The 19,445-nt window shown below is 45.6% G+C and overlaps 1 protein-coding gene across 5 annotated transcripts in view; it reads left to right on the top strand.

The window, feature by feature from the left end:
* Nucleotides 1-19,445, top strand: part of BPTF (bromodomain PHD finger transcription factor) — a 313,494-nt gene that overhangs the window by 281,668 nt on the left and 12,381 nt on the right. For 4 of the 5 annotated variants that reach the window (XM_063960818.1, XM_063960817.1, XM_063960815.1 and 1 more), the window contains 6 exons: nucleotides 1,897-1,979; nucleotides 2,070-2,295; nucleotides 2,374-2,681; nucleotides 5,507-5,680; nucleotides 6,234-6,426; nucleotides 17,539-17,623. In XM_063960818.1, the coding sequence (XP_063816888.1) occupies nucleotides 1,897-1,979; nucleotides 2,070-2,295; nucleotides 2,374-2,681; nucleotides 5,507-5,680; nucleotides 6,234-6,426; nucleotides 17,539-17,623 (1,069 nt within the window). The remainder of the gene's footprint in view (nucleotides 1-1,896; nucleotides 1,980-2,069; nucleotides 2,296-2,373; nucleotides 2,682-5,506; nucleotides 5,681-6,233; nucleotides 6,427-17,538; nucleotides 17,624-19,445) is intronic. The other variant, XM_063960819.1, reaches the window with a different exon arrangement.

The raw sequence follows: 19,445 nt of genomic DNA, 5'->3' as shown, positions 1-19,445 counted from the left end.
AAAAGTGACACCAGATAAAACAGATTCAAATAGAGTCCAAGCTAGCCTGAGATCTTGATCTTTGTCCCTTGCAACTCCATTAACTCATCTTTAGTGACAATTTTTTCATCCATTCCATTAAATACTGCAGTTTTTTAGACTGATTATCAACAGGTGACTCATCTGTTACACATTCCTCACATAGATTAGCATTTTCTGTTCCACAGAAATTTTCATCACATGAAGCACATTTCTTAGATAAATGCTTCTTTTTACATATCCTTTTGTTAGCTGGAGACACACTGAAATAGGATAGCCACTATTACTATAAGTTCTAACTAATCTTAAATAGAAACATGCCCTCTGAGGGCTTACCTCTTTAGGGGAGAAGCAAGCTTTTGGTGAGAAGGCTCTATGTTCATCTTGCCAGTAACACAGACCAACACCAGGAGGGTTTAGTATGAAATAACTACAATCAAAATCCCGACGGTCAAAATACCAACAATAATTGCCAGACTGTCAAAATTCCGACAATGTCAAAATACAGACATTTAAAAACCGACCAGGTCAGAACACCGACAGGTCAAAAAGTCGACAAGTTTTTCATTGTTTTTTTTTTTTTTTTTGGTATGTATTTTGTTATAGACTGACATAGACACTATAAGTGTACCGCGTCCCCTCGCATGTCTTACTGCGCTCGGCACACTATTATACTCCCTGTCCAGGTCCACTGGGATGGTAAAGTATAAACAAGTCTGTTTCAATGACAAACTCATGTCGACTTTTTGACCTGTCGACATTTTAAATGTCGGTGTTTTGACCATCGGTCAATGGTTGTTGGGATTTTGACCGTCGGAATTTTGATTGTAGGTAAATTGACCGCATCCCCAACAGGAGACTGATGCAGTACCAGAAGACTGCTGCTTGCAGCAGTTGCTCTGTTTCCTTGTGTACAGCGCCATCTTTAAATATCAATTAGGGAAGGTGCCCTCTCATGCCGATGGGCGGATGCATGCGCGGACAGTCTCGCGCAGCCTTCTGGGATGTCCGCATCATGACTGGAACTCCAGCAGGGCGTGCGCATGCACTAACCATCTTGCACAGACTCCTTGGACGTCCGCGTCATTCAGCTGGGCGGGCGCATGCGCGGACCAACATGAGCTCTTCCACTCGCCGTTAACCACATCCTGTACCTCCGCCTGCCACTGCAGCTTGTATAGAGCCTTAGCCAGTAGTTAAAAATGCCTCCTAAAAGGAGATCACCAGTACAGGCCTCCCAACTCCTTCTGGGGGCTTACTTGACCGCCCCTGGAGTTTCACAAGCCAGCTTCTCCCCCGGGAGCCACCACTTCCAGCCATGGCTACAAAATGCATATTGCTCGGTATAAATTGAGGTAAGCCTCTGAGAACAAAAACAACCTACACTGTCAATGACTAGGAGACAGGAAAAAAAGACTAGGGAGGACGAGGAGGAGTAACCTTATATACCCTAAGTGGGTGGTCCCTAAAGTGTGAAAATTTCCTGTCTAGATCTTTGGGGATGGGATGTAATCCCAGAGTAATGGCTGCTATGAGATAGCGCAGAAGAAACACATTTATCATTTAAGAACCAAAATCTTGTTTTTTGCAGCTACAGCCATGCTTTGGACATGAGGTTATAAATTGCATGGGAAGGTTTTCTGTCTTGTGAGGATGATTAGACTATGCAACTCTTTAGTATGATTGATCCAGGAAATTTATTGGATTGCCATTTTTATCCCTCCTTACGCATCACCTTTTAGTGAGTCTAGATTGGCAGCTGTCACCCTGCGGGTTATGTTTAGTTTCCATCTGTTTTAAAATAATTAGAATTTATAAAAAATGCATCAGTCTTCAACCCCCCAACCTTGCTCAGCATGTAATATGTCTTCTCCTCAGATTGTGATGAAGCAGAATGCAGTAATTGAGCACTTGAAGCAGAAGAAGACCATGACTCCAGTGGAAAGAGAGGAAAATCAGAGGTAGGACACGTTGGTGAATACTTGGAATGCTCTACTGTATGTTTTTTTACTTGATTAGCGTTTAATATTTGTGGTCACATTGCCTTTTAGAATGATTGTTTGCAACCAGGTGATGAAATACATTCTGGATAAGATAGACAAAGAAGAGAAACAGGCTGCTAAGAAGCGGAAGCGTGAGGAGAGTGTGGAGCAGAAGAAGAGCAAACAGAATGCTAGCAAATTGTCCGCCCTGCTTTACAAACACAAGGAGCAACTGAAAGCGGAGATTCTTAAAAAAAGGGCACTTCTAGACAAAGAGCTGCAGATCGAGGTCCAGGTATGGTAATGCGCTATTAGCATTAAAGGTCGGGGAATTAAAGCTTAGTCCACTCTGACTACTCTAAACTGCTTACAGGAGGAATTGAAGAGAGACCTGAGTAAAATAAAAAAGGAAAAAGAGAGAGCCCTTGCGGCTGCAGCCACACCACCGCCGCCTCCACCACCTGTGCCCTTACCAACTGCACCAGCTGTACACAGAACAACGCCCACCTCCCCCACATCTGTTTCTTCCACTGTCTCTTCCCACAAAAGGAAGAGAGAGGAAGACAGAGAGTCTGCCCCTTCTAAGTCAAAAAAGAAGAAAATGATATCCACTACCTCAAAAGACACCAAGAAAGACAACAAGATCTACTGCATTTGCAAGACACCATATGATGAATCAAAGTGAGTTTTTGTATAAAGGAGTTTTGTATAAATACTCAGTTAATACTCTTCTTTGGGCTCATCCGCACCCTATCTCACTGATGTTGTGTGGAAATGCCCCAGAGTCATGGTATTAAGCTGGGTACACACCTGACGATGCGATGTAACGATTCGAGTCTGCCAAACTAGTTGATCACACTTTTTATTTTTAAATGCGTTCAGTGTATTTGACTAGTGTGAACCCAGCTTCCTTTGTGGATTGTCAAACATTTATTTACTTCTCAAAAACCTATTGTTATTATTATTATTATTATTATTATTATGCACACTTTATAAACGTATATCATTTTTAGGGTTTGTTTCTTGTTTGTAAAATGTCCGCATGGTTTAAGACAATTATCTAGTTGGTAGAATTGCTGTGTACTGATGGAGCTGCACCACAGGTAAAGAGGTTAAATTTTGCACTATTTTAGTTAAATGCTTGATTGCAGTTAGCTTAGTTTTCTTTGGGGCTCTGTTTACTGCATTCAAATATGTACGCTTATCATGGATATCTCAGATTCAAAATACACAATTCATCAGATTGGGACTGCATAATAATGGGTAACATGGAACCAAGTGATAGAATACCTGTGGTTCCAAGTGTGCGGCCTAAATCATGTTTTTTGGTTAATTTGCAAAACTAGTGTCCATTGCTAACAAATTATTGTTGGTATTATTATTTGTAAATTTTTTGAACTGTTATATTTAGTTAAAAAATTAAGCCATGTTTGGCAACTTTTGCAGAATCCCCTCCTATTGAGACCACTTACCAACCCTCTCCACCCACCATGTATCAGATTTTTTCCATGTACCACAAAGGGTTATATCCTATAAGGGGAGGGGGGAAATGTCCAGTGCTATCCAGCAGAGCTGGTGAAGTCCTGGGAAGAAGCTGTTAAGGATGTGTGTAAAAGTGAACTGGTGCTTTGTGGAAGTGGGTAATGCATCAAATGAAACTTTGTCCTGCAGCGAACTGCCTCTCATAACTGGGCATTTGTTTTAACTATTTTGTTTTGGGGGTTTTTATATTCTTCAACAACTGTTTTTTGAATACTTGCCAGAAAAGATAATTCAATGACACACTTAAATTGTTGTCTAATCATATAAATAACATCACCAACTATACATATTGTCTGCATAATTTCTGAACAAAGATGTCATCACTAAGTTTCAGCTGCAATGTTTATCATCAGAAGTAAAAGCATCTAGCTTGTCTTACTTCAGATCAGGCTTACCAACCTCTGGCTTGTACATGATGCTATTCCTTCTAATTGTTAAATGTGACTACTTTATACGGTCGCAGTTTACCTAGAAACTTGTTTTGCCCTACTCCAACCAGGTACTTAGCTTAAGTGATGACACATGGTCAAATTTGTTTCTAATTTAAGCAATATGCTTACAACTCTGTCATTAATTCTTATGTCTTTGCACACTGGCTCAACCTTGTAACTGCTGCTGCTTATTGTATTATAAAAAGCTAGGTGTTTCAGGGCAGGCAAAGGTAAGTTATGGAGAATGTGGACAGGCCCGCCAGTCACCCTGTCTACCATGCCATGCTTCTGTTATATGTTACTAAACATCTGCAACACCTATATCATCCTCATTCTTGTGATTTGGTTCATTTGTGTTGTGTGTTGTGCATGGTGCCTCCTGAGACAGTGCTGTGTAATAATGCAGGTGTCACTCCTGAGCCTTTTGTGCACTCCTTTGGTCTTAGTTTTTCCAGATTTTGCTTGGCTGATGTGTTTCTGTCACGAATCCAATGTACAGGTGGTCAGTCTCATGTCATGATAGAGCCAAATAATGTGTAAGAGTGTCATAAGGTAGTGTCCGATAAACCATGATCAGCAGAATGTCTCAGTGTTTACAGTGCTACTGGAGTGGTGCTGGGCTTGTCTGCCCGCTAATCCCTTTGTGTGAGAGTAGAGTAGATGAGGGCAACTCCAGGCTTGCTGAACCCTGAAACATATTTCAGTATGTCTCATTGTGTGTCCTGCATGCGATGGTGCCCACGTTATGACCCTTATGTAGTGATGTTTGTTTCTATGCAGAGGTGGCACAACTCTACCCAAGTCACAAAGGTCTCTCACAGCTAGAACTTGGTTATGTCAGAGGTGTGGGATGGTAACGTCCACAACATTTTACAGTCAAGAGGGAGATATTTTGTAAAAGCATGGGGATTGGCAAATTATTTCCCCTAACTGAGGAATAATTTATAAAGTGATGGCATATCCCGTATAAGGTGATGCTGTGCAAAGTAAGCAACATCATTTCTGTTATTCCACTCCCGGATGATAAGTTTAAGAAGACAACCATTAAGTACCACACCTTAGTGTAAAATCAAATGTCTGATAGGTTGGTTCTATCCCAGAAGTTTCAGACAGATACATTTTTTTTTCCCATTAGCTAAAAAAAAAAAGTTATGTATTTTGGGAAGCACAAAGTAGAGTTGGTAATTCAGACAGGGATCTTAGTATAAATAGAAGGTGTTAACACAATCTATTGTAGTGCATTAGGCACGTCTAACTAAGAGAATTTGGGAGTTTCAGTGAAATACACATCATAAGCACAGGCTGGAGTTGTATCACCTCTGTAAAGAATGTTTGCTTCCATTCATTGCAAAGCAAGAAACACATAGGTTATTTGACGATCTGTTTGCTATATGGAGTAATTGCACCGAGTGACAGTCTATCCACCAAGGAAGCTGCGGACTCTACAAATGTTTGAAATCCTGTGCTATCCTGGATGTTTTCTCTGAAATAGCATTATTGTTTTTGGGTCATTGTATTGTGAATATGTTCTAGGTTCTATATTGGCTGTGAGCTTTGTGCTAACTGGTATCACGGAGAATGTGTTGGCATCACAGAGACTGAAGCAAAGAAAGTGGATGTGTACATCTGTAATGATTGTAAACGGTCACAAGAGGGCAACAGTGAGGAGTTGTATTGTATCTGCAGAACGCCTTATGATGATTCACAGTGAGTTCTGGTGAACCTTTTTGCACTAACTAGACAGCACCAGTTGGATATGTGCATAAGATGCTTATCTCCTACCTTTTCCTTAGCTCAGTACCCTTATTAACCTGACTAGAGCATGCTTTGATCCTCTTGCTGCTATTGGGGACGTATCTGCTCTTCTTCAGACCCCATGGGGAGGGAATTTCTCACAAAAACGATCTCTCTCGTTACGTAATTTGTGATGCATGCTTTCTGGAGCAATGACAGCTGAGCATCATACCTTTTTATCTGCTTCACATCTGGAGTTTCTTTAGTTTATAAAGGACTTCTTTGTTCTACTCTACTAGTTTGGCACTGTGTACTGCAGCTATGAAAACACAGGCCAAAAACACTCAGCTTTGCTTAGGGGCATCGGCTGTAATAATTCCATAGACAGACTTAAGGTTTATCTGTTGTGGTTGTGTGGTGCACGTCCTTACGCTGCTTATATATTATATAGTTATTTTTAATGTCTTCCCTAATTGTGACTGCGTTAGAAATTTTAAACACTTGTGTTCTATGTTGGTGTGTGCAGATTTTATATTGGCTGTGATCGCTGTCAGAACTGGTTTCACGGGCGCTGTGTTGGGATTTTACAAAGCGAGGCGGAGCACATAGATGAATATGTATGTCCAGAATGTCAGTCCACAGAAGATGCCATGACTGTTCTCAGCCCTCTGACCGACAAAGATTACGAGGGCTTGAAGAGGGTCCTGAGATCATTACAGGTTGAGTATTTAATCAATATTAAGCCTTCAAAGAGGAGTCACTATCACAATTGTATAAAGAAAGCACGATAGACTTGTACTTTAATCAGTTAAAATGCGGGCAATAAATAAAATACATACTTGCTGATTCAATTAGGGCTTCACAGTGAAAATAATCCTCTATGGAGGAAAAAAATGCTGTGTTCTTCTCAACTTTGATATAAAATGAAGTAAACATGACATTCAATTAGAAATATAACTTGCAATGTTGCCAACAATTTTGTGACTTCAATCTATTTATATAGGTTTCACAGCCAAGTTGTTCCCAACCAAAAACTGAACAAAACTTTGTAGTGGAGGGTCGTTTCACTCCTTGATATTTGCCTTTCATTCTTACTGTATTAACAGCACAGTTTTTCATTTGTGCAAACAGTCTCTTTGAATCCAAGAAAAGCTCAAACAGATGGTCTTCGAATTAGTCTTTTTCATTTTATTTCAGACCTGTACTTAAATTCCTTTTGTTACATCATGAAAACTCTATTTTCTCTTACGTCCTAGAGGATGCTGGGGACTCCAAAAGGACCATGGGGTATAGACGGGATCCGCAGGAGCTTGGGCACACTTAAAAGACTTAATCTGGGTGTGAACTGGCTCCTCCCTCTATGCCCCTCCTCCAGACCCCAGTTAGACTTTGTGCCCAGGAGTGACTGGATGCACACTAGGGGAGCTCTCCTGAGTTTCTCTAGAAAAGACTTTTAGGTTTTTTATTTTCAGGGAGACCTGCTGGCTACAGGCTCCCTGCAGCGTGGGAGTGAGGGGGAGGAGCAGACCTACTTCTTCTTAGTTAAGGGCTCTGCTTCTCGGCTACTGGACACCATTATCTCCAGAGGGTTCGATCACTTGGTGCGCCTAGCTGCTTGTTCCCGGAGCCGCGCCGTCACCCCCTCACAGAAGCCAGAAGAAAGAAGTCGGGTGAGTATGAGAAGATCAGAAGACTTCAGGACGGCAGAAGACTTCAGTAACGGAAGGTACAGCACAGCCGTAACGCTGTGCTCCATGCTCCCACACACATCACCAACGGTATTTGCTGGGGGGGAGCGCCCTGGGCAGCATGTTACTGGAGTTTTGGGGCTGGCAGAGAGCTTTTTGGTGCCTCGGCACCGTTTCCAGAAACCCCCGCCAGCATTTTTCATTTTTAAATTTGGCGAGCCGAAGCGCCCCAGGAAGTGGGCGGAGCTTCGTCCCACGGCTCACAGGCGCCATCTTCTCCTTCAACACGCGGCTGAAGGGAGACGCTGCCGGGACCTCCACATTCCTCAGACAAGTAACGGGGAGATATTCAGAAGGGGGGGGGCCGCAGTGTGGTGGTTATTATCATTACAAAGCAGTGCTGGGTACATATATATTTTCTTGGGATATATGGGCGCTGGGGTGTGAGCTGGCATACTCCCTCTGTGTCCTCTATCTGGGCTTCATTGTGGGCCTGTCACCTAGCTGGGACGTTCTGTGTGTTGTGTGTCGGTACTACGTGTCGGCATGTCTGAGGCTGAATGTTATTCACCAGAGGAGGTTATTGGGGGAGCGGATGCGGGGCTAGATTTGGGACTGACGACGCAGCCGACACCTGATTTACTCGCATTGCTCAGTACGATAAATTCGAATGTTGCTTCTTTATCAAAGAGGTTAGATAAGTCTGAGTCACAGACGCAGCTGTGGAAAAAGTCCATGGAAGAGGCTTTGGGGTATATGCAATTGTGGTCGAATTCCCGAAATTGTCGAATTCCGGGTCATTTTCGACCCCAAAAAAAAATCGCCTATGCAATTCAGTGCTTTCCGACCAAAAAACGGACTTTCAAAATTCGACTTTTTGAAATTCGAATTTTTGCAAATTCGACTTTTCTGCAATGATATAAGTGCTGCAATTCGACCAAAGCATATTCAATTCAAGTTTGGAAATTCGACAGCAGTGCTTTTAGACAGCAAATTCGTCATTTTCAATCCGCCACACTTTGGAGGGTGAAAACAAATAAAAAAATTTTAAACATGTTTTTTTTTGTGTTTTTTTTTGGGGGAATAGCAGATCTATTTATATTAGAAGGGATTAGGTACTTTTTTTTTTTTTTTTGGAGGCACAAATATTATTTATATATTTTTTAAAATATTATTTTTTTTTTATTTTTTTTTATGCTGGAACGGTGAAATCATAAAAAAAATGGCGTGGGGTCCCCCCTCCATAGCATAACCAGCCTCGGGCTCTTCGAGCTGGTCCTGGTTCTAAAAATGCGGGGGGGAAATTGACAGGGGTTCCCCCGTATTTTTAAAACCAGCACCGGGCTCTGCGCCTGGTGCTGGTGCCAAAAATACGGGGGACAAAAAGAGTAGGGGTCCCCCGTATTTTTAACACCAGCATCGGGCTCCACTAGCTGGACAGATAATGCCACAGCCGGGGGTCACTTTTATGCCGTGCCCTGCGGCCGTGGCATCAAATATCCAACTAGTCACCCCTGGCCGGGGTACCCTGGGGGAGTGGGGACCCCTTCAATCAAGGGGTCCCCCCCCCCCCCCAGCCACCCAAGGGCCAGGGGTGAAGCCCGAGGCTGTCCCCCCCCATCCAATGGGCTGCGGATGGGGGGGCTGATAGCCTTTTGTGATAATAAAAAGATATTGTTTTTTCCAGTAGTACTACAAGTCCCAGCAAGCCTCCCCCGCAAGCTGGTACTTGGAGAACCACAAGTACCAGCATGCGGGAGAAAAACGGGCCCGCTGGTACCTGTAGTACTACTGGGGAAAAAATACCCAAATAAAAACAGGACACACACACCGTCGACAGTAAAACTTTATTACACACTACCGACACACACATACTTACCTATGTTCACACGCCGACATCGGTCCTCTTCTCCATGTAGAATCCACGGATACCTGAAAAAAAAGATAAATATACTCACCTCAGCCATGGTCCAGAGATAAATCCACGTACTTGTTAAAAATAAAAAAACGCAAATACCCGCTCCATAACGGACTGAAAGGGGTCCCATGCTGACACATGGGACACCTTTCCACGAATGAGACCTGTCAGTGACAGCTGTCACAGAAAGGTCTCTAAGCCAATCAGGAAGCGCAACTTCGTTGCGCTCACCTGATTGGCTGAGCGCTGTCTGTACTGTGACAGCGCATCGCACAGCTCCCTCCATTATATTCAATGGTGGGAACTTAGCGGCTAGCGGTGAGGTCACCCGCCGGTCAGCGGCTGACCGGCGGGTGACCCCACCGCTACCCGCAAAGTTCCCACCATTGAAAGTAATGGAGCGGCTTTGCGATGCGCTGTCACAGTACAGACAGCGCACAGCCAATCAGGTGAGCGCCACGGAAGTAGCGCTTCCTGATTGGCTGAAGGGACGTCAGTGACAGGAGTCACGTGATGTCCCGGCATTCGGGAGAAAGGGGTCTGATGTGAAAGCATTGGACCCCTTTCTAGTCCGGTATGGAGCGGGTTTTTGCGTTTTTTTTTTTTTAAACAAGTACGTGGATTTTACTCTCTGGACGTGGATTTATCTCTGGACGCTGGAAGGTGAGTATAATTTTTTCACAGGTACCCTCGGATCGTCGGAGACCGTGGCAGTCGGCGTGTCAACATAGGTAAGTATGTGTGTGTCGGTAGTGTGTAATAAAGTTTTACTATCAAGGTGTGTGTGTCCTGTTTTTATTTGGGTATTTTTTTCCCAGTAGTACTACAGGTACCAGCGGACCCGTTTTTCTCCCGCATGCTGGTACTTGTGGTTCTCCAAGTACCAGCTTGCGGGGGAGGCTTGCTGGGACTTGTAGTACTGCTGGAAAAAACAATATCTTTTTATTATCACAAAAGGCTATCAGCCCCCCCATCCGCAGCCCATTGGATGGGGGGGGACAGCCTCGGGCTTCACCCCTGGCCCTTGGGTGGCTGGGGGGGGGGGACCCCTTGATTGAAGGGGTCCCCACTCCCCCAGGGTACCCCGGCCAGGGGTGACTAGTTGGATATTTAATGCCACGGCCGCAGGGCACGGCATAAAAGTGACCCCCGGCTGTGGCATTATCTGTCCAGCTAGTGGAGCCCGATGCTGGTGTTAAAAATACGGGGGACCCCTACTCTTTTTGTCCCCCGTATTTTTGGCACCAGCACCAGGCGCAGAGCTCGGTGCTGGTTTTAAAAATACGGGGGATCCCTGGCCAATTTTTCCCCTGCATTTTTAGAACCAGGACCAGCTCGATGAGCCCGAGGCTGGTTATGCTTTGGAGGGGGGACCCCACGCCATTTTTTTTTTTCGGGTTTTTCACGTTTTTTTACCGTTTTTTAAAATCGCGGCAAAATCCGCCAAATCGCCCGTTTTTCGCCCGCGACTCTGGCGAATCCGTTTTTCGCCCGCGACTCTGGCGAATCCGTTTTTCATTGAATATGGTGAATTCCGGAAGCCACCTTCCGGGATTCACCTGTCGAATTGAGTCGAATTAAAAAACAGCGAAAATTGCCGCGAATTCGACCGCAATTGCATATACCCCTTTGTCTCAGGTTCAGACTCCATCCGGGTAGCAAAAGCGGCCATTTACTCAGGTGGTAGATACTGATACCGACACGGACTCTGATTCCGAGGTCGATTTCACTGAGGCTGCTTTACATCCACGGTTAGTTAAGAGTATTCAGTACATGATTGTGGCTATAAAAGATGTTTTACACATTTCTGATGAACCTGAGGTACAGGAAACAAGGATTTGCTTGTTCAAGGGAAAAAAACCTGAGGTGAAGTTTCCCCCCCTCTCATGAAATGAATACTCTTTGTGAAAAGGATTGGGAGTCGCCGGATAAGAGGTGGCAGATTCCCAAGAGAATTTACATGGCGTATCCTTTCCCCTCTGATGACAGGGAAAAATGGGAGGCGTCTCCAAATGTTGACAAAGCTCTATCTCGTTTGTCTAAGAAAGTGGCACTTCCGTCCCCTGACGGCAGCTCTCAAGGATCCGGCGGATCGTAAGCTGGAGACGTCTTTGAAGTCCATTTTCGCTAATTCGGGTGCATTGCTCAGACCTGCTGTGGCGTCGGTATGGGTGAGTAGTGCTATTGCTAAATGGGCTGAGAATTTAGCTAATGATATGGAAACCCTTGATAAAGATAATGTCCTTTTGACTCGGTTATATCAAGGACGCTGCAGATTACCTGAAGGATGCGGCGAGGGACGTCTGTCTCTTGGGTACAAGAACCAATGCTATGTCGATATCAGCCAGGAGGGCGTTGTGGATCCATCAATGGAACGCTGATGCCGACTCCAAGAGGGCTATGGAAGCGTTACCCTTCAAAGGTACTGTCTTGTTTGGGGACGGCTTGGCTGACCTGGTCTCGAACCGCGACTGCGGGTAAGTCCTCTTTTCTTCCTTATGTTCCCACACAACAGAAAAAGGCACCACATCAGCAAATGCAGTCCTTTCGTCACAATAAATACAGGCGTGGAAAAGGTTCGTCCTTCCTCGCTTCAGAAGGTAGAGGTAGAGGAAGGGGAAGGAAACCTCCTGCAGGCTCAGGCGCCCAGGACCAAAAGTCCTCCCCTGCTGCTACCAAGTCCACCGCATGACGCTGGGGCTTCCCTGGGGGAGTCCGGACCGGTGGGGGGCCGTCTACAAATATTCAGTCAGGTCTGGATTCAATCAGACCTGTGTCCTTGGGTCCTAGAGATTGTGTCTCGGGATACAAACTGGAGTTTCAGGAGATACCCCCTCACCGGTTCTTCATTTCGGCATTACCAGTAGTTCTTCCGGACAGGGAGGTGGTGCTGGCAGCGATTCAAAAATTGTGTCTACAGAGGGTCATTGTTCCCGTTCCATCGTCCCAGCGGGGGGGAGGGGTTCTACTTGAGCCTCTTTGTTGTGCCGAAACCGGACGGTTCGGTCAGACCAATTCTAAATCTAAAATCCCTCAATCCATACTTGAAAGTTTTCAAGTTCAAGATGGAATCCCTTCGAGCGGTAATTGCCAGCCTGGAAGGGGGGGATTTTATGGCGTCAGTCGACATAAAGGATGCCTACTTACATGTCCCGATATATCCTTCGCATCAGGCCTTCCTCGGGTTTGCGATACAGGATTCTCATTACCAATTTCAGACGTTGCCGATTTTCACCAAAGTCATGGCGGAAATGATGGTTATCCTTCGCAAACAAGGGGTTACAATTATCCCGTACTTGGACGATCTCCTGATAAAGGCGAGGTCCAAGGAACGGTTGCTGAGAAGTGTAGATTTGTCACTGTCGGTTCTGCGACAGCACGTTTGGGTACTCAATTTGCCAAAATCTCAGTTGATTCCGACCACTCGGCTGCCTTTTCTGGGCATGATTCTGGATACGGATTTACAGAAAGTATTTCTTCCAGAAGAAAAGGCTCTGGAACTGCAGGCGATGGTCAGGGAACTTCTGAGGCCGACGAGTGTGTCAATCCATCACTGTGCTCGGGTGCTGGGGAAGATGGTTGCGGCGTACGAAGCCATTCCATTTGGCAGGTTTCATGCTCGGGTGTTTCAGTGGGTCTTGCTGAGCAAATGGTCCGGGTCTCACCTGCACATGCACCGGAAGATAAGTCAATCTCCCAGAGCCAGAATTTCTCTCCTGTGGTGGCTACAAGATCATAACCTCCTAGGGGGACGCCGGTTCGGTATCCAGGATTGGGTGCTTCTAACAACAGATGCAAGTCTCCGGGGCTGGGGCGCAGTCACCCAAGGAAGAAACTTCCAGGGGAAATGGTCGCTCCAGGAAGCCTGTCTCCACATAAATGTTCTCGAGTTAGGAGCCATTTACAACGGCCTGCTGCAAGCAAGAAGCCTTATTCAGGGTCGACCTGTCCTGGTACAGTCAGACAACATCACAGCGGTGGCGCATATAAACCGTCAAGGCGGAACAAGGAGCAGAGCAGCAATGGCGGAGGCCACAAGAATCCTTCGCTGGGCGGAACAACACGTGAGCGCCCTGTCAGCAGTCTTCCTACCGGGAGTGGACAACTGGGAAGAAGATTTCCTCAGCAGACACGATCTCCATCCGGGAGAGTGGGCTCTTCACCAAGAGGTATTTACAGAGGTGACAAAACGTTGGGGAATTCCGTTGATCGACATGATGGCGTCTCGTCTCAACAAGAAGCTCCCGAGGTATTGTTCCAGGTCAAGGGACCCCCCAAGCCAGTGCAGTGGACGCCCTGGTGTCTCCGTGGGTTTTCCAGTCGGTGTATGTGTTCCCTCCACTTCCTCTCATTCCAAAGGTACTGGGGATCATTCGACGAGCAAGGGTTCAGGCGATTCTCGTCGTTCCAGATTGGCCAAGAAGGACCTGGTACCCGGATCTTCAGGAATTACTGGTGGAAGATCCTTGGCCGCTTCCTCTAAGAGAGGACCTGTTGTTGCAGGGTCCATGTGTGTTTCCAGACTTACCGCGGCTGCGTTTGACGGCATGGAGGTTGAGCGCCAGATCTTAGCTCGTAAGGGTATTCCCAGGGAGGTCATTCCAACTCTCATTAAGGCTAGGAAGGAGGTTACGGCGAAGCATTATCACCGTATTTGGAGAAAGTATGTTTCCTGGTGTGAATCTAAAATGGCTCCTGCGGAAGATTTTCACTTGGGTCGCTTTCTCCACTTTTTACAGGCGGGAGTAGATGCAGGCCTGAAATTGGGTTCCATCAAAGTGCAGATTTCGGCTTTGTCTATTTTCTTTCAAAAAGAGTTAGCTGTCCTCCCAGAGGTTAAGACTTTTGTGAAAGGAGTAATGCATATCAATCCTCCGTTTGTGCCCCCTGTAGCTCCATGGGACCTTACGTTTTCTCATGTCTTCCTGGTTTGAACCTTTGCATAAGGTTGAGTTGAAATTTCTTACTTGGAAGGTAGTTATGCTATTGGCACTGGCGTCTGCCAGGCGGGTGTCAGAGTTTGCCGCCTTATCTCATAAGAGCCCGCACTTGATTTTTCATTCGGATAGGGCGGAATTGAGGACTCGTCAACAATTTCTGCCGAAGGTGGTTTCTTCGTTTCACATTAACCAACCTATTGTGGTCCCGGTGGCTACGGAAGCTGTGCCGATTCCAAAATCTCTGGATGTTGTAAGAGCGTTGAAGAGCTACGTCACTAGGAGGAAAACTGAGGCGCTGTTTGTCTTGTATGCTTTCAACAAAATTGGTCATCCTGCTTCAAAACAGACTATTGCACGCTGGATTTGTAGTACGATTCAGCAGGCTCATTCTTCGGCCGGACTACCGGTGCCGAAGTCAGTAAAAGCCCATTCTACCAGGAAAGTGGGCTCATCTTGGGCGGCTGCCCGAGGCGTCTCGGTGTTACAGCTTTGCCGAGCAGCTACTTGGTCGGGTTCAAACACTTTTGCTAAGTTCTATAAGTTTGATACCCTGGCCGATGAGGACCTTGCGTTTGCTCAGTCGGTGCTGCAGAGTCGTCCGCACTCTCCTGCCCGTTCTGGAGCTTTGGTATAATCCCCATGGTCCTTTTGGAGTCCCCAGCATCCTCTAGGACGTAAGAGAAAATAGGATTTTGGTACTTACCGGTAAATCCTTTTCTCCTAGTCCGTAGAGGATGCTGGGCGCCCGTCCCAGTGCGGACTATTACTTGCAGTGTTTTCTTGCTGGTTAAATTAGTTTATACACGGGTTGTGTATTTCTTGCTTCAGCTTCTTGCTGGTGTTAATTCATACTGTTATCTGGTTTAAAGTTACTCCGGTTGTACGGTATGTTTGTGGTGTGGGCTGGTATGTTTGTAGCCCTTAGTTTAAACAAAAATCTTTTCCTCGAAATGTCCGTCTTTCCTGGGCACAGTTCCTATAACTGGGGTCTGGAGGAGGGGCATAGAGGGGAGAGCCAGTTCACACCCAGATTAAGTCTTTTAAGTGTGCCCAAGCTCCTGCGGATCCCGTCTATACCCCATGGTCCTTTTGGAGTCCCCAGCATCCTCTACGGACTAGGAGAATAGGATTTACCGGTAAGTACTAAAATCCTATTATTATTTATTTTATTTTACCTAAGTTGGGGGCCCAGGAGACCTTGGTATAAAGAGGCTCAGCTATGATGGTAGGCTGTTTAAATTTCTATACTAAGGGGCATATTCATTGGGAGGCATTTGATATGCCAGCTGTCGGCGCTCACCATACCGGCGCCGGGATCCCGACAGCCAGCATGCCAACAACTATTCTCCCTCTTGGGGTGTCCATGACACCCCTAGAGGGAGAATAAATAGCGTACCGCGCCACCATGCCTGCAAGGGGCTCTTGCGCTCACCCGGCTGCCTGCATGCCGGTGGCCGGGATCCCAAGCGCCGGCACAACGTAGTAGACCCTATTCATCTGTGCACCGCAGAGTTTTTCCTATTCAATTGAAGGAGAGCAACTGAGCAACGGTGATTTCTATAGAAAATCACCGGGTCTCTTATCTCGCATCCCCAGAGCAAGCTAGATTTTCCCTAAAATCATTAGTTTTAGGAAATATTGGTGGTCATTCCGAGTTGTTTGCTCGTTGCCGTTTTTCGCAACTGAGCGATTAGGTGGAAATTGCGCATGGTACGCAGCGCACATGCGTTAAGTAATTTAACACAAAACTTTGGAGATTTACACAAGCTCAAGCGACGTTTTTTCCACGCTCGAGTGATCGTAGTGTGATGATTGACAGGAAGTGGGTGTTTCTGGGAGGTAACTGTCCGTTTTCAGGGAGTGTGCTAAAAAACGCAGGCGTGCCAGGTAAAAACGCAGGAGTGGCTGGAGAAACGGGGGAGTGGCTGGCCGAACGCAGGGCATGTTTGTGACGTCAAGCCAGGAACTAAACGGACTGAGGTGATCGCAAGATAGGAGTAGGTCTGGAGCTACTCAGAAACTGCAAGGAATTATTTAGTAGCAGTTCTGCTAATCTTTCGTTTGCTATTCTGCTAAGCTAAGATACACTCCCAGAGTGCGGCGGCCTAGCGTTTGCAATGCTGCTAAAAGCAGCTAGCGAGCGAACAACTCGGAATGAGGGCCATTGTCGGGTCTAGCTCTGGAACCCCTTGGATACCCTCCCTAATGACTAATTAAGCAATTGGAAGTTTCCAATTAGATTAATTAGTCCTCCTTCCTCCAGATACCGACAGGCTGGTCTACTGCAGTAGTGGTGTAAGTATGTGTGAGTCTGTGTGAGACCCCTGCAACCTTCTGTCAGGTGTGTGACCCCAGTGTGTGTCCGGTGTCAGCAGCAGGGAGAACTACATCTCCCAGCAGCATCCTCCTCCACAGTGGAATGATGGAGAGGAGATGACAGGGTGCAGAGTCCACCAGAGTGGCCGGAATACACAGTATTCATGTACTGTACCGTGTAATCCAAGGCAGTATTATTTTTATTTTCATTACGCTTTATTTTGCCCTCAAAAACTCTGTAACCAATTTTTTTCAATTGGATAGCTTCCTACCCTCAGTAATCCAAAATAGGGCGTGAGGTCCGCAAGTTCACGTCGGTTCCTCTCTCAGGACTAGTTAAAGCTTGCGATAAATGTTCTGGAACCAAGGGCCTAATTCAGAGTTGATCGCAGCAGCAAATTTGTTAGCAGTTGGGCAAAACCATGTGCACTGCAGGGGGGGGCAAATATAACGTGCAGAGAGAGTTAGATTTTGGTGGGGTGTGTTCAAACTGAAATCTAACTTGCAGTGTAAAAATAAAGCAGACAATATTTACCATGCATAGAAACAAAATAACCCACCCAAATCTAACTCTCTGCAAATATTATGTCTGCCACACCTGCAGTTCACATGGTTTTGCCCAACTGCTAATAAATTTGCTGCTGCGATCAACTCTGAATTACCCCCCTACTGTAGCACTCTAGGACATAGTAAAATACCTGGTTTCATGTCAGTAGTGGTGGTATATAGGGAGAGGAGTTTCAAAACTTACTATAAATTTAAAGTGCCGGCTGAGCCCTCTATGCCACAAGGTCTTCAGTGTCCTCAATGACCTCCAAGAAAAGGATGCAACAGAAGTTCAAAAATCCTGCTTTCAGCAGCACAGACTCATTTAAGAATGTTACTTGTTTGCTGTGTAACTTTTTGTGCATGCCTCAGTAATGATTTATGGGGTATTGTATTTTTTATTCATTTCTGTCTTTCCTGTAGACACATAAAATGGCCTGGCCATTCCTGGAAGCTGTGGATCCGGAAGATGCACCAGATTATTATGTTGTTATCAAGGAACCAATGGGTTAGTCTGTCTATACGATTATCTAGAAGTAAAGTACTGTAATGTGACATTATGCAGTTCTAATGTATATGAATAACCAATGGAATGTTTGTATAGCTTTTTAGGAATTATTTTTTATGTCATCCTTTAAATTATTTTGTCTGAGTTTATAGAACTAAGTTTAAGGGGTATATTCAATAAGAGTCGGGACCCGACAACCCCTAGTCAAAAGAGTGGCCCGCTCCCAGTGTCTTGTCCTGCCACTGCTGTCAGCTGCTGCCGGGTGTGCTGGGAGCTGTCAGCGACGCCGGAGGGGGGGGGGGGGGGGGGCTGTCAGCGGCTGCCGTGGGAGAGATGTCTGCGGCGGTGGGGGCAGCAGCGGGAGAGCAGCGGAGGAGGATGAGACGGGGGGAGCAGCGGCTGCAGCAGCGGAGGTTTGCGGCGGCGTCCACACGGCTCCAGCAAGCAGGACCTCGCTTGCTGGAGCCGGGTGGCCGCTGCCGCTGGGTTCCTGATCGGCGGCTCAGCGTGCATTCCGACAGCATTCCAACAAGTCGGGTTTCCCGACTTGTCGGAATAAACGGGGCCTTAATGAATAGGTCGGAACCCCTTCCGACCTAAAACTGACGGAAGCTGCCGTCTTTCCAACAAGACAGCAGCTTCCGACACTTATTGAATATACCCCTATGTATGGCATACTTTGTATGACTTTACATGAATGGGTCCAAGCCAGCTTTATGCCCATTTTATATCAATTAGGAGAGCAAAGATACCATAGTCAAGAAAAGCACTTTTTATTTTTGGCTCTGAGCCCTTTCATTTCTGACCATTAATGTTAATATCATCACTACTACTGGCCACATATGCTGCCATCATTATACTGATTAATTTGAACTGTGAAAATATTAGTGCAGTGTTATTGACACTTTGTCCACTATTGACACTGGTTCTCCTTCTCTCCTTTATGTTGAAGTTGCTTCCTTTTCTGGTCATGTATAGCCTACTCCAAACAATACTATTATTGTAGAATATATGCTATAAATATGTTTGGAATAGGGCAGGATTTGAGCCAAGTACGGTGTTTGTTTATCTGAGAAGAGGATTTAGGAAAACCCGTTTTACTTAGAGCTTTTGAAAATGGTTATAAAATAAAAACAAACCTTTACAGTGTAGTAAATCCGGACACACTGTTTGTTTGTTGTCTGTCCTGGCTTCTGATAGAGGTGGAGACAGTTCACAGTCCATTAACTCACATCACAGGATCTCACTCTGTGCACTGACATTTTGTGACCCTCAGTGGGTTAACAGGAAGGACAAACAGAAGCCTGGAATGCTCCTGAACAGCAGTGTCAATTAGAGTTTGCTTGGTTGGGCTTGTTATGGGGTTTATTAACCTTGTCACATAGACTTGACTGCTGGACTCCAGACCCTTGCTCTCTTAGTGTGGGAACATAATGGGAGATGCACCAACGTACTCCCAAGTTTCTCTGTTGCTGGTTAATAGACTTCAATTTAAAAACATGTATTAACTACATAATGGATTTCTCCACTGCTGGCAGGATATTTTGTTACTCATTTTCTTCCTCCATGATCGTAATCCACCTCTGTATAATCACCCAGCAAATATTCGCTTTCATTGGTATGTGCTGCAGTTTTGTAATCTGTAAATGCCGGCCATCTGCCGACTGGACATCTAGTTATATGTATCATAAGATACTTATTGAGCAGTAATTTTTCAGATTCTTTTCAGTTTTACTGACTTTGTAATTGTAGATACACTGTACCTAAACCTTTGCCCCTGTGTGGTATTGCTGGGTCTCCTTATTTTTTTTAAATGTCACAA

This window comes from Pseudophryne corroboree, chromosome 3, assembly GCF_028390025.1.
Source record: "Pseudophryne corroboree isolate aPseCor3 chromosome 3, aPseCor3.hap2, whole genome shotgun sequence".
Lineage (NCBI taxonomy): Eukaryota > Metazoa > Chordata > Amphibia > Anura > Myobatrachidae > Pseudophryne > Pseudophryne corroboree.
The sequence above is the reverse complement of the archived record's forward strand: the minus strand, read 5'-3'. Positions and strand labels throughout refer to the sequence as shown.